The sequence below is a fragment of the Oryctolagus cuniculus genome, chromosome 7, assembly GCF_964237555.1.
Source record: "Oryctolagus cuniculus chromosome 7, mOryCun1.1, whole genome shotgun sequence".
Taxonomy (NCBI): Eukaryota; Metazoa; Chordata; class Mammalia; order Lagomorpha; family Leporidae; genus Oryctolagus; species Oryctolagus cuniculus.
Genome location: NC_091438.1, coordinates 46720088 through 46732719, shown reverse-complemented (window position 1 = coordinate 46732719; position 12632 = coordinate 46720088). Strand labels below are relative to the sequence as shown.

The 12632-nt window shown below is 55.8% G+C and overlaps 1 protein-coding gene across 2 annotated transcripts; it reads right to left on the bottom strand.

Moving 5' to 3' along the window:
- Positions 1 to 2694: 2694 nt before the first annotated feature.
- SELENBP1 (selenium binding protein 1) lies at positions 2695 to 12022 on the bottom strand. 2 transcript variants are annotated; one of them, XM_051858710.2, is made up of 13 exons: positions 11880 to 11985; positions 9010 to 9222; positions 8880 to 8936; positions 8598 to 8710; positions 8195 to 8380; positions 7468 to 7588; positions 5942 to 6124; positions 5546 to 5724; positions 4720 to 4798; positions 3888 to 4009; positions 3560 to 3652; positions 3278 to 3396; positions 2695 to 3094 (listed from the first exon to the last, which is right to left on the bottom strand). In XM_051858710.2, the coding sequence occupies exons 3-13, from the start codon at positions 8884 to 8886 to the stop codon at positions 2932 to 2934; spliced, it is 1365 nt and encodes a 454-aa protein (XP_051714670.1). In that variant the 5' UTR covers positions 8887 to 8936; positions 9010 to 9222; positions 11880 to 11985; the 3' UTR covers positions 2695 to 2931. The 2 variants fall into 2 exon arrangements, with proteins under 2 accessions (XP_051714670.1, XP_008262672.1); XM_008264450.4 differs by lacking the exon at positions 9010 to 9222 and having other exon boundaries at positions 11880 to 12022.
- Between the last annotated feature and the right edge of the window lie 610 nt (positions 12023 to 12632).

Sequence of the window (12632 nt, the reverse complement as noted above, 5' to 3'; positions counted from 1 at the left end):
GGCAGAAGCCAGCCTCTGAAATGCCCTGGCAGCTCTGCCAGCCCAAAGCTGGGTCACTAGAAATGGAACTGCCCTGGAGTCGAAGGACTCCTGGGTCAGAACCGCAGGTCTTGTTGGCTCTAACCTGAAAAGCCCTTCATTCTGCCCAGCTTCCAACGTGACCACTGCCATCAGGGGGACAGCCTAGGGTCAGTAACATTGCAGACAGAGCTGTAGGCTTGCTTTTAGAGAGCCTGTCTGTTCTATACTGACCTCCCATTCAGGCCGGCTCTGCTCCCAGGCCAGCTAGGCAATGGGAGTCAACAGGGAGCCTGCCCTAAGGAGGTTCACACCTCCGTTATGTTGTCTCTTCCAGTACCCCATATAATTATCAAGTCTCTCCTGTTAGTTTGTTTGCCTCTAAATTAAAAACAAAACAAAACAAAACAAAAAACCTCCTTCTTGGTTTGGACAGCACCTTTCATAGGTCCTGTAATAATGACTTTGTCCTTTGTTTTAGACCTTGTGTATTTAATCTGCTTGTTAGATTTGTTTTCTCCAGATTTAAAGCAGTACAACTCTAGATGGCCATGCACATAAAATCTTGGATTAAAACAGTTTCTGCAAGCTGACACTGCAGCCCCCTCGAGAGGCCGCCTCCTGTTGGAACCCTGCTTTGACTGCCATTCCCACTCCACACCCAAAGGGGCCCCCAGGACACCGACCCCCTGTCAGCAGGAAGCAGCCAGGATGAGATGGACAGCCTGGATCTCTACAATAGTGGGGTGTGGATTAAAAGAGGGGGAGGTTGAGGCTGTCTGGTTGGGCTCAGTGTCTGTGGGCCCCTCAGGCTCTAACAGAATGTCTTGTACATACAGGCTGTAAGCTGTGAACAAAAGATTTACTCTGAGACCTGGTCCCAACTCTCCCCACTGTGATATTCTGTACCCAAAACTAGCAACAGGAGGGCTGGTCCACCAAAGCAAACACCAGCTCTTAGCACCTCCCCTTCCAGTTCTCACCAGAAGGCCCCATGGTGGTTCTGGTCCTAGTTGGGCTCAGCGTGGGGCACTGCTGCCCTCAGCACAGCAGCCTGGGTTCTGGGTGAGCTAAGTGCTTCCCAGACGCCAGCCTCAGCCAGCTCCAGCCTTCTATTGATCTGTTACACAGCTGGGTGGAACCTCTTAAAGAGGCGGTCCTGATTGCAGGGCCTGCATTCTTAACCAGTTACTAAATCGCATTAGGCAAGTATAGCTTCTGCTAAACTCATGCATATGCATACCTATTCCTCTGCTCTACACTTCCTGATCCATACCATGTGGCTGAATCAAGGATTCGATTATTGTCAAAACACAAAGCGGGGAATGAAATAACACCTTGACAGTAGGGACTCCATTTTGGAGCACCTGAGACTCCATCTTGAGAAAGCACTGCCCCCTCACCCCCTGTGAGACTCTGGACTGAAGCTATGATATAAAACACCCGGACAATAGCCGTCCACTACATCACACCTGGCAACCTGCACCACACTTGGCAGAGCATAGAAACCCCCTAGCACGATTGCTCAAGCTTGGAAGTGGATAGGCTGCTCCTGGGTTCATGATGAAAATGTAATTTGTCTATGTCCTACATATGATTTAAGCTAATACCTGGATTAATGTCAAGATTATAAGTGGAATTGTTAAGATTGTAACTGGTATTGTCAAGATTATGATTGATATTAGTTTCAACAGCTTGACCCCGGTAACCATGTGTTCCCCCCGATCCTAGCAACCCTGTATTCCCCTCCCAATTTTGTGGTTTTTGCCTTTATAAACCCGGTTGCTTTGGGCTTCGGGGCCAGAGTTCTTTAGAGCAGGAGCCAACTCTCCACTGCCAGCAACAAAGGGCCATCAGGTTTTATCCATGTGTGGGGCTCCTCTGTTTGCACTTGCTCAGGTACAACAAGAGCAATTATTGGGTCATAGGGAAGTGAACGTTTGGGTTAACAAACAACCATCAGGTGAGTTTTCAGAGCGGTTGTTCCGTGTTGCATTCCCACCAGCAGTGGCTGAGTGATTGATTTCTCTGCATTCTCACCCTTTCACATTCTCACTACTCTTCATTCTAGCCAGTCTAATAGTGTGTGGTGATATCACAGTATGACTTTTTTTTTAACATTTTATTTACTTGAAAGGCAAAATCACACACACATACAAACGGGGAGGGGGGTGGAGAGAGAGATCAGGAGCTGCCACCTGCGGAGCTGGCATCCCATATGGGCACTGGTTCTCATGTGCTCCACTTCTGATCCAGCTCTCTGCTATGGCCTGGGAAAGCAGTAGAAGATGGCCCAAGTCCTTGGGCCCCTGCACCCTCATGGGAGACCAGGAAGAAGCTCCTGGCTCCTGGCTTTGGATCAGTCCAGCTCCGGCCATTGCTGCCATTTGGGGAGTGAAGCAGTGCATAGAACTTCCCCCACCCCCCCGCCTCTCCCTCCTCTCTTGGTAACTGTGCCTTTCAAATAAATAAATTTTTTTTTTAAGAAAAGAAAAAAGCTTAGAGCAATTGACACTGTGTCCCCCCAGGTGTCCTTGTGACAATCACCTTGTACTGGGCATGGCGGGCTCCTGTTGGAATCACTGGTGTGAACCAGTCACCTGTTACCCCACCCCTGCATTCCTCCTCCCCAGGGAGTCACAGGCCCCAAGCTCCCAAAGGCAAGGCAGTCTGAGCAAGAGGTTCACCAGTTTATTTCTTGGTGATTGCAAGAGCACTTGTAAAAACAGCGAAAGTGAGCAAAAGCAGCAAGTGGGCCGTAAATGGAGACACCGCTCAACGCTCCTACAGTCTTGGTTTGGCTTTGGTGGGACAAGCTGCCAGGGGCCGGGGGTCAAGAGCGAGGAGAGTGAAGCCAGGTCCCTTTGAGGTGAGGGTTCCGAATGTGGGTTAGGGGCGATGGGGGAGTGGGCTTCAGATCCAGATGTCGGAGCTGCAGTCACCCCCGGGGTAGCGGAGCTCATGGGCCAGGGCTGGGCCGTGGGGCTCTTTCCCAAAGTCCACCAGGAAGTTGGGGTTCAGCTTCAGCCCTCCCTTTTCAGTGTCTACATCAACCTGCAGCATCACGGAGCCTTCCCTGGTGGGGAAGAGGAAAGGGGTGAGGGAGATGTCAGAGGTGTGCGGCTTTTTCCCCAAGCTGGCGTGAGGGAGGAGGAGGAGGTGTGGGGTCTGCAGGGGCCACGCCAGGTCCCTGGGGAGTCTTCAGGCAGCTGTATGACTGTGCTGGGAGAGGAGGATCAGTGGGTTGTCTGCTTCTCACCTGATGAGATCAGGGTAAAACTGCTTGTCCCAGGCACTGTACAGCGATGTGGTGACGTAGAGACGCTTCCCGTCCAGGCTAAGCTGGATCATCTGTGGGCCTCCAGCCACCCGTTTTCCCTGGGAAGAGCAGACGTCAGACCCCAGGGTGGCACACAGGTCCTATGAGGTATCGTGGGCACCACCCAAATCCCAAGTGCATGCTGAGATGTCCCCCCCACCCCCTGCATCTTTGAGCAGGCATCTGAGGGGGCCTGTGGGTTGGGGAGTGAGGACTCCTCACCTTGACCACCAGGGGCTCCGGCTGGCATCTGAGCTCCTGGTCCTCCAGCACTTGCACGGGGCCTCCCTTCACGATGCTGCCCCCGAGGAAGATCTGGGTGGGGAGGACAGGGGTGGGAGGAGTGGACGATGCAGGAGAAGTAGCCGTGCAGACGCGTTCCCCAGGTCCAGCCAAGGCTCCCCACAGTGCTGGGCCCGCACCACCCCCACCCACATTTTTGCTTCTTCCTCACCTCCTTTAGCATCCCCCAGCTACCTCACCCCCTCTACCCCACCCCCGGGACTTGCTAGAGTCCTTCCTGCTGTCCCCTCTCTGCAGGGGCCCGCACCTGGCCCACGAGGCGGGGCTTCTGCGGGTTACTGATGTCATACTGCCGCAGGTCCCCGTGCAGCCAGTTGCTGAAGTAGAGGAAGCGGTCATCCAGGGACAGCAGGATGTCGGTGATCAGGCCTGGGAGCGGAAGGGTTCAGGGGCTTTTTAAAAATTTTTTTAAACTTACTTATATTTTATTCATTTGAAAGGCAAAGTGACAGAGATACACAGGGAATGATTTTCCATCCTCTGGTTCACTCCCCAAATGCTAACGACAGCTGAGGCTGGGCCAGCCCCAAGCCAGGAGCCTGGAATGAAATCCAGGTCTCCCACGTGAGTGGCAGGGACCCATGTCCTGGCGCCATCACCTGCTGCCTCCCAGGGTGCACCTGAGCAGGAAGCTGGAATCCCGAGCAGAGCCAGGACTTAAGCCAGATGCTCTGGTACGGGATGTGGTGCCCAACGCCTGCTGCGCCCAATGCCTACTTGAGGGGCTTTCATCAAAAATTGAAAATTTATTTCTTTACTTATTTGAGAGGCAGAGAGACAGAGCTACCACTCATTTATTCACCCCCCCAAATGCCTGCAGTGGCCTGGGGCTGGGCTGTGGGAACCGGAAACTCAGTCATTCTGATTCCTGGGCCATCACCTGCTGCCTCCCAGGGTCTGCACTGGCAGGAAGCTGGAATCTGGAGCTGGAGCCAGGTCTTGAACTCAGATCCTCTGACGAGGGATGCGGGTGTCTTATTGGCTAGCCCAAGTGCTCAGCCTGGTTCAGACACTTTAAGGACTCTTACTCTCAGGCCAGGAATGAACTTTGCAATCCCCACCTTCCCGTCGGCACTCACCTGGCATTTCGGGCAGTAACCAGTTCTTCACTTTCTTGGGTGGCACCTGGATCACCTTCTCCACTGACCAACAGCCTGCCTACATTGGGGAGTGGAAGGCGCAGAGGAGAGCCTGTCAGTGCCGGGGGCTGAGGGTCTGAACTAGGTCTCCCCAGGGCCTTCTTGGGCTAGGGCCTGCCTCCATGCAAGTCCCCAGGGCAGGGCTGTGTCTGCTTCCTTACTGCATTCCCGGCTCCCAGCCCAGGACACCTAACAGAAACTCACTAAGTAGCTTGTGAATGACTGAGTGAATACACAGGACCAGTTAGGCTTCAGGTGTGCTATTTAAGCCCCATTGTAAGGGGTTAAAAGGCGGGGCCAGGCGGGGCCTGGAAGAGGCGATTGGGTCAGAAAGCCGTGCCCTCCATTCATGGGGCCGGGGAGGCATTCATGGGTTCAGGGGTTCATGGGTTGTCTGGAGAGTGGGTCTGTCTTTGGTGTGTCTCCTCTTGCCACGTGATGCCCTGCACTGCTTGGGACTCTGCAGGGTCCCCACCAGCAAGAAGACCCTCACCCAGATGAGGCCCCTTGATCCGGGAACCCCCAGCCTCCAGAACCATGAGCTAAAAAACCCTCTGTTCTTTATCAGTTCCCCAGTCTGCCATTCAGTTACAGCGCATTTCCTAAGACAGGTGAGAAGGAGCCTGGCACTGCGGGGGCACACGTGGGGCTTGGGCCTGCATTCTGTTGCATTCTTGGAGAAGCCTGGGCTGGTGGAGCCGGGAGTAGATGCCTGGGCAGGGGTGCTGCCAAGGCTGCCGGGAGGGGAGCCCATGGCATGCAGTACCTCGTTCTTGTAGAAGCGCTGGATGGTGGAGCTGAGGGTACAGCCCACGAAGCCCTGGGAAGCTGCCGGGTCATGCAGGAAGCGGATCTCCAGGGGGATGAGCCCGTCTTTCATGGGCAGGGTCTGCACCAGCTCGCGGCGCTGCCAGTCCCAAATGTGTAGATTGCTCCCATAGAGCCCTGTGGTGGGGGTGGGACAGGAGGGTGGGCTCAGGATCAGGGCAGGCCAGCCACTCACTAGAGTGGGGGTGAGGGGGTGGGAGGGACCCTCAGAACACCCAACCTGGGGGCCACAAGAGGGAAGTAAAGCAGGGGGAAGATTTGGTGTGGGGTTTGGGAGCAGAAAGCAGAGGGGTGTTGGCCTGAGGCCGCTGCCTGCCCCTTTGGGGTCTCTCACCGGCTTCCACGTCAGCAGGGTTGAAGCCATCTCTTAAGACGTTGGGAGCCGCCCACTCGGTGCTGATCATGACATTGTGCCTGGGCTGGTACCAGAAGTCGTAGCCCAGGGGCGCCTCGCCCCCAGGCCGCTGCCACGTCCCCTTCACCTCAAAAGTCTCCCCGTCCAGAAGCACGAACCCCCCTGGGTAGGGAAGGAAGCAGGGTGTGAGGCTCATTCTCCCGGCCATGCTTCTCCCCAGGCATGCCTGGGAGGCTGGAAGCTGCACCTGACCCCCTCCTCCTGCTACATTTGCCAGTGCCCCAAATCCACACATCCAAGGGGGAGGCGGGGGCTCTGACTCCTGTGCCTCTACTTCCCACAGACTTCACCCCTGCCCCCACAGTTGGAGGAGGATCCTCCCCAGGGTCTAAGTTCCATTCCTCTCACTGCTTTGTTTTAATGATGCAGAAAATTTATGTTTATTTGTAATTCAACACCAGTGCCAACATATTGCATCCTTACTATGTTGTAACATCTTGATACATCTTTGCAAATACAACCAGATGTCTCTTTCCAAGCCTTACTAAGTCTAGGAATGTCACACTCCCCCCATCTCTCAGCCAAAGCTGTCAGATGGGCTCCGGCACAGAAACCTTAGCTGCTCTTAGATGGAAGAGGGCTGGCCTTTTTTTTTTAAAAAAATATTTATTTGAAAAGTGGTGAGAGAGAGAGGAGAGAGAGAGAGGTTGAGATCACCCATCTACTAGCTCACTTCCTAAATGCCTGCAACAGCCAAGACTAGGCCAAGCCAAAGCCAGGATTGCATGCAGGAACCCAAGTACTTGGGCCATGATCACACACTGCCTCCCAGGCATGTCAGCAAGAAGCTGGGTCGGAAATGCGGAACAGACAGGACTTGAACCAGGTACTTGGGTGTGGGATGTGGAAGTCCTGAGCGGTGGCCTAACCTGCTGTACCACAACACCTGCCCTGGATGGAGGGGCCTGGTATCGCAGCCAGGACTCTGAGAGGCAGCACGGAACGATGAATAGGACATAAATTTCAGGGCCAGGTTGTGCTGTTTGAGTTCCAGCTCTGTGATTTATTAGCCGCATAGCCTTGGGTAAGTTTCTTAACCAATCTGTGCCTCGGCTTTCTTATCTGCCAACCAGGCTCACAACGGCACCTATCTCACAGCTTGTATCTGGCACACGGTGGATGTTTTGCGGATGTCAATTCTGATCTTGCCTAAATGAACTGGCAAATAGGAAGTTTAAGAACAGCAGGGACTGTTAGATTGACTCCTGAAGTCACAAAGGTTGCTGTTCAGTGCTTGTATTTTTGGGGGCCACGTCTGTGTGCATTCCCCACAAAGACATCATTAAAGCAACCAAAGCCACTGCTAACGTATTCAGTATCGCAGTGGAGCTAGCGGCTGGTTCTCCCTGGGAGGTCATTCCATCCCTCCCCAGGCGTGGCCTGACAAATGCTTCCCATGTGTCACAGCCACCGACGTTCCCATGAGCAGCAGTGCTGCTGGGTACCTTTGCCATTGCCCTTAGGGTCTCCCAGGGTGCTGATCATGACCTCCCCGCTGGCCAGGCAGTGGCTGGTGTGCAGGTAGCTCAGGCCGCACTTGTCTTGGATCTCCTTGGCCTCGATGACCTGGGGACAGGTGGGGAACAGTGCACCAGGCTCTTTCACTCCCCACCACGACACTGTCTTATCTGCTGACCTGTCCTCTTGTCCTTCAAAACATGGACCCAACCCTCCCAGGGGGAGATTCAGTCTGGTTATGTCTAAAGAACATCAAGGGAAACAGAGACTGGCAGGAGAGTCCCCAGGAGGAAAGCACGGACTCCGCCCAGCTCCGTCCTGCCGGCGCTCCGCCCACGGACACCTTAAGCTTGTTGGGGCTGTGCCATGCCATTGTCCGGTAGGCAGCAGAGTGAGTGTCTGGCACCAGGAGGCTCCTGCCCCAGGGCAGCCTGGCGCTCCTAACTGGGTGCTGAGATGGGTGGCTTTCTCTGCTTCTCAGAAAACAGGAAGCTTCCTCCCTGTTCTTGCTGTGCCCTGACCCTTGGGTGTGTGGTGCTCAGTGGTGACCCCAGCACGGCCAGCTAACTCCTCCGGAGTCTGACCTCCTTCCCTGCTTTTGAGCTACGTCAGGGGCAGGTGCGGCAGCAGTTGAGCCTGGGTGTGTGTGTGTGTGTGTGTTTCCCACCTATAAGCTGCCCAGGGTCTGCAGTTGGGGGAGGGCAGACGACGTGCCTTGTGCAGCTTCGGGGCGCGGGGCTCCGAGGCCACGTCCACCACATAGACGCGGGAGGAGATGAGACACGGGAGCACCAGCATGTTGCGCGACTTGGTGCTGTCACCGAAGCAGCTGCTGCAGGTGTTCCAGCCGGAGTGATGCAGCTCATCCTTCAGGTAGGGCATGGGCAGCCGGTGGATGACCTGGGGTGGAGGACAGGGGGCGGGGCTTGCCCAGGCTGCTCCTCCGTGAGCTCTTGGAGGCCCATTTTGGCTGGCAGCACAGCATAGGCTGCCCTTGTGCAGTGAACAGCCTGCACAACCATACCCAGAGAAGGCAAAGAAGGATGGAGCTGGGAAAGTGCCGTGCCAGGGCCAGACGGGAGTCTCGGGGTGCACCGGTGCCCAAGCCTTGCCTCACCTGGCAATACTGAGGGGACCTGGGGTTAACATCCACGGTGGCCAGATAATCCGGGGCCTCAATGCCGGTGTTTCGGTAAATACAGGGAAGGTAGATGATCTCCTCCCGTGGTCCTGGAGGGTGGAAGCAGGCAGTGGGCATGGTGAGTGGGGAAGAACAGTGGCAGCGTGGACTGTGCCCAGGAGGCAGGGGCAGAAGGTAGAGGCCAGGGCTGAGGTCCCCTAACCCCACCTCCCATGGATCAGCAGAGGGGACTCAGGCCCCCGGATAATGAACAGATACCTTTCATGGCTTCCAGAGGGGTGGAGTAGCCGGGTCCACACTTCACACACTTTGTGGCTGCAGAGACAATGGGACGGGTGGGAGGGAGCAGCTTCTGGAGGCTGAAACCCCCCCATCCTGCAACACTCACCTGACAGCCCACCCCTTCAGAGCCCTGAGTGTGAGGGTGTGGCAGGAGGAGCTGCACAGAGGTGACCTAGGCGGACAGCTGGGGAGGGGGTGGGGCGGGGCAGGAGAGGCCTTGAAGTGCAGTGGTTATGACCCCCACTGGGGTTCCAACTGCAGTCCGAGGCTGAAGAGCTGTGGGAAGGTGGGGACTTACTTAAGCCCCAGGCCTCAGTCTCTGTGAAATGGGGAGGGGAGCATGGTAAGAATAGCGCAACAGGGAACCTGCCCCACCCCTTTCACCAAATGGATCCATGCCAGGGGCCTGGCCACTCCTGCTCTCCTGGTGCCCTGCTCTCCTGGTGCGGTGTGGGCTGCAGCTTGCGGTTGCATAACCAAGGGTTGGTCACCCAGACAGGGGACAGGGGGCTGGAGTTCCAGGCTAGGGGGGAGCTGATGGCAGCTGCACATCCTAAGGCCAGTTTCAGAGGCTGTGGGTGGGCCCCACTTCCTGCAGGGGTTCAGGACAGTATTTGGCCCAACTCTGCAAAGCCTGGAGGTCCAGGGAGCTGTAGGGAGCGGCCACGCAGTCCCTGATGTCTGGCAAGAGAGGCCACACAGCTGTGCGGGAGCCCAGTGGCGGCTGGGGCTCCACCAAGGCCTGGATATTCACAAGGGAGAAAGTGCCACCGGGAAGCAGCCAGGGAGCTGCAGGCGGAAAGAAATCCTGGAGTGGAATTCAACAGGATTGGGCGCCACCTTCTGCCCTGTGCTGTGCCTGTCTGGGCACCACCAGGACAGCGGGGAGTGGGGGAGGCAGTGAGGAGCCAGGGGTGGCCAGCGGCCAGCGTGGAAGCTGCCCCAGCGCCTGGGACCCCGTTCATAGCAGTCTGTGACTTGGGAAGCTGAGAGGCAGCAGCGGCATAGCTTAGAGCTGCAAAACCTGGCTTCAAGTTCCAGCTTTGGAACCTGCTCTCCCTGCTTTGTCCCCTTCCGCTACAAAGAGGGGGTTAGACTCTGCTACCTGCTGCCCTAGAGATCAAGGTCACAACAATGTATCCAGAAGTACTTGTATGTAAATGAAACCAGCAAAAGACTCTAGAAGTGTTACATAAACACAGGCAAAGTCCCGGTCTGCAGAGGCACTTTCATAAGAGGGAAGCGTGGAACAGTCTGGACGGGCTGTGCCGGGGAGGGGGAGAATGCCTGCAGAGCTTGTGCCGGGAGCCAGCTGGCGAAAGGGGGCAGGTCCAGACCGAAGAGCTTGAGGAGAGTCATTCTGCTCCCCCACCAAGCTGGGTCAGGCTTGGCACACGGCGCTGGGGGGACAGCAAGGAGGTTGCTGGCCGCAGAAGGGGAAGGAAAACTCCGAGGTATCGAAACAGAGATGCAAAAACTACACCGCCAAAGAGACTCGGAGAGAAGGGAAGGTGCCAGGAGACGTCACCCCCTCCACAGCATTGCCTGCCAGCCCCTGCCTCCGGCCACTTTAGGATCAGGCCATGCCACTCAGGCCCCAGGGAGCATCTTTCCTCTTTCTGGGAAATACCCCTGCATTAAGGGTCTAAAGCCAGGTCTCTGAGCATCTCTGGGCTTAAGAAGAACGTGGGGAAAGATCAGGTGGTTTTTTTTTTTTTTAATTTGATAGCCAGAGAAGCAGAGAGAGAGCTCTTCTATACACTGATTCACTCCTTAAATGGCTGGAAAAGCCAGGTAGGGAGCAGGCAGAAGCCAGGTGCTAGGAGCCAGGAATTCTATCCCAGTCTTCCCAGGCACATTAGCCGGAAGCTGGATGGGAAGTGGAGTAGCCAGGACTATAACTGGCACTCTGCTATGAGATGCCAGTCACAAGCAGTGGCTTAGCCTACTATATCACAATTCTGCCTGCCCCCCCTTTAAAATTGCCAAGAGAGTAAATTTTGTATATTAATATTTTTCCATTTTATTTGAAAGGCAGAGAGACAGAGAGCTAGACACAGAGAGATCTTCCATCTGCTGCTCCACTTCCTAAGTGCCCACAACAGCCTACGTTGGGCCAGCCTGAAGCCAAGAGCCAGGGACTCAACCTGGGTCTCTCATTTGGGTGGCAGGGACCCAGACACTTGCACCATCACCTGCTGCCTCCCAGGGTCTGCATTGGCAGGAAGCTGGGTTGGAAACAGAGGAGCTGGGACTTGAACCAGGCACTCTGATAACAGGATGTGGTCATCCCAAATGGTGTCCTAACTGTTGTGCCAGACACCTGCCCCATTAGTTTGCTTTTGAATGCCAGGCTGGTTCATGGGAATTCTGCCAGTCTGGGCAAGAGACAGCTCCAGGGAGGCAAGGACCCCAGCGCTCCCAACCAAATCCAGATCCTCTTCAGCCTGACATGCAAGAAACCACGCATGGAAGGAGACGGGGACTGTGGGATTGCCGAGGGCAGGCGGTGATGAAACTGGTCCCCAGGGAGCAGATGGGGTCCCTGCCTTCCCTCCCAAAGTGACTGGGTGTGTGGGACAGCTAGGGAGTGACCCAAGCACGAAGGTGTGGGATCTCTACTGCTGGAGACAGAAGTGGGCCCAGGGCTGAAACCAGGATCGTCTGTGTCCTTTGGTGATGGCCAAGAGCACAGAGGCTCCCCCGAAGAGTCCCCCTCTCCCCACCTGATTTTCTCAGTGGTGAAAAGCCACCCTGGCCAGGCTCCTGCAGAGGGGAGCTGGGTTGTAGCCCAGCAACACCCTCCCAGACAGAGGGCTGTCTTCCTTCCTCTGACACTTAGGCTGCGCAGGGGAACGGAGTGGAGGTGGGGGTGCAGGGTTAAGGACATGGAGCCAAGTCTAGCCCTCCCTGCCCCCTGCAGAGCAGAAGCAGGCCAGGGGTGAGCAACACGGCTTGTTGGAACCCCCTCCTTACCCATGCTGTCGCTGGTTCACTCTGGCCCTGACAGGTTTGCCGGAGCGGTCAGAGACGGGGCAGAGGTGAGGCGGAGAGCTGTGCTGGTGTCCAGGCTGCCTGTGCCTGGGAAGGGGCAAAGGGAGGGAATTTATACACAGCCCACTGGGGGCGGGGCAGGCCAGGGGCGGGCCTCGGCCGCAGCCCAGGGTGAAACCACCAGGCAGCTGGCCAGGATGCTCTCAAGTAGCCTGGCAGCTGGTGTTTGAGTTACGGGGGGTGTATGTGTGCAAGCACGCATTGTGCAAATTTGTACACACGCAGGAATGTCTGTGCCTGTGCACGGATCTCTTTTCCAGTCGCTTCTGGGCCTTTTGGCTAATATCAAGAATAGGTGCCTGAGGACATGTGAATTGGTGTGTCTGTGTTTGTATGCGTGTGTTCCTCTGTGCCATGTGTTGCCCACTTGTGAGCCTTGATATAAGTGCCTGCATGAGTGTGTGTGTGTGTGTTTGTGCTGGGGAGGGTGCTTGTGTGTTAGCATTCATGTGTGTGTGTGTGTGTGTGTGGGCACGTACCCGTGTGAGAATGTGCCTGCCCGAGCATTTATGCCAGTGTGTTTCATGCATACGTGTCTGTGTGTATGACGTGGGAGAGTGTGTAAGTGTGTGAGCGTGTGCATCCATGACCCTCAGCCTCCAAATGCTCTCTCATGTTTTTAGGTTCATCTCTTGGCATCTGGGGCACTCAGGGCCATGGGCTCGTCCCTAAGAT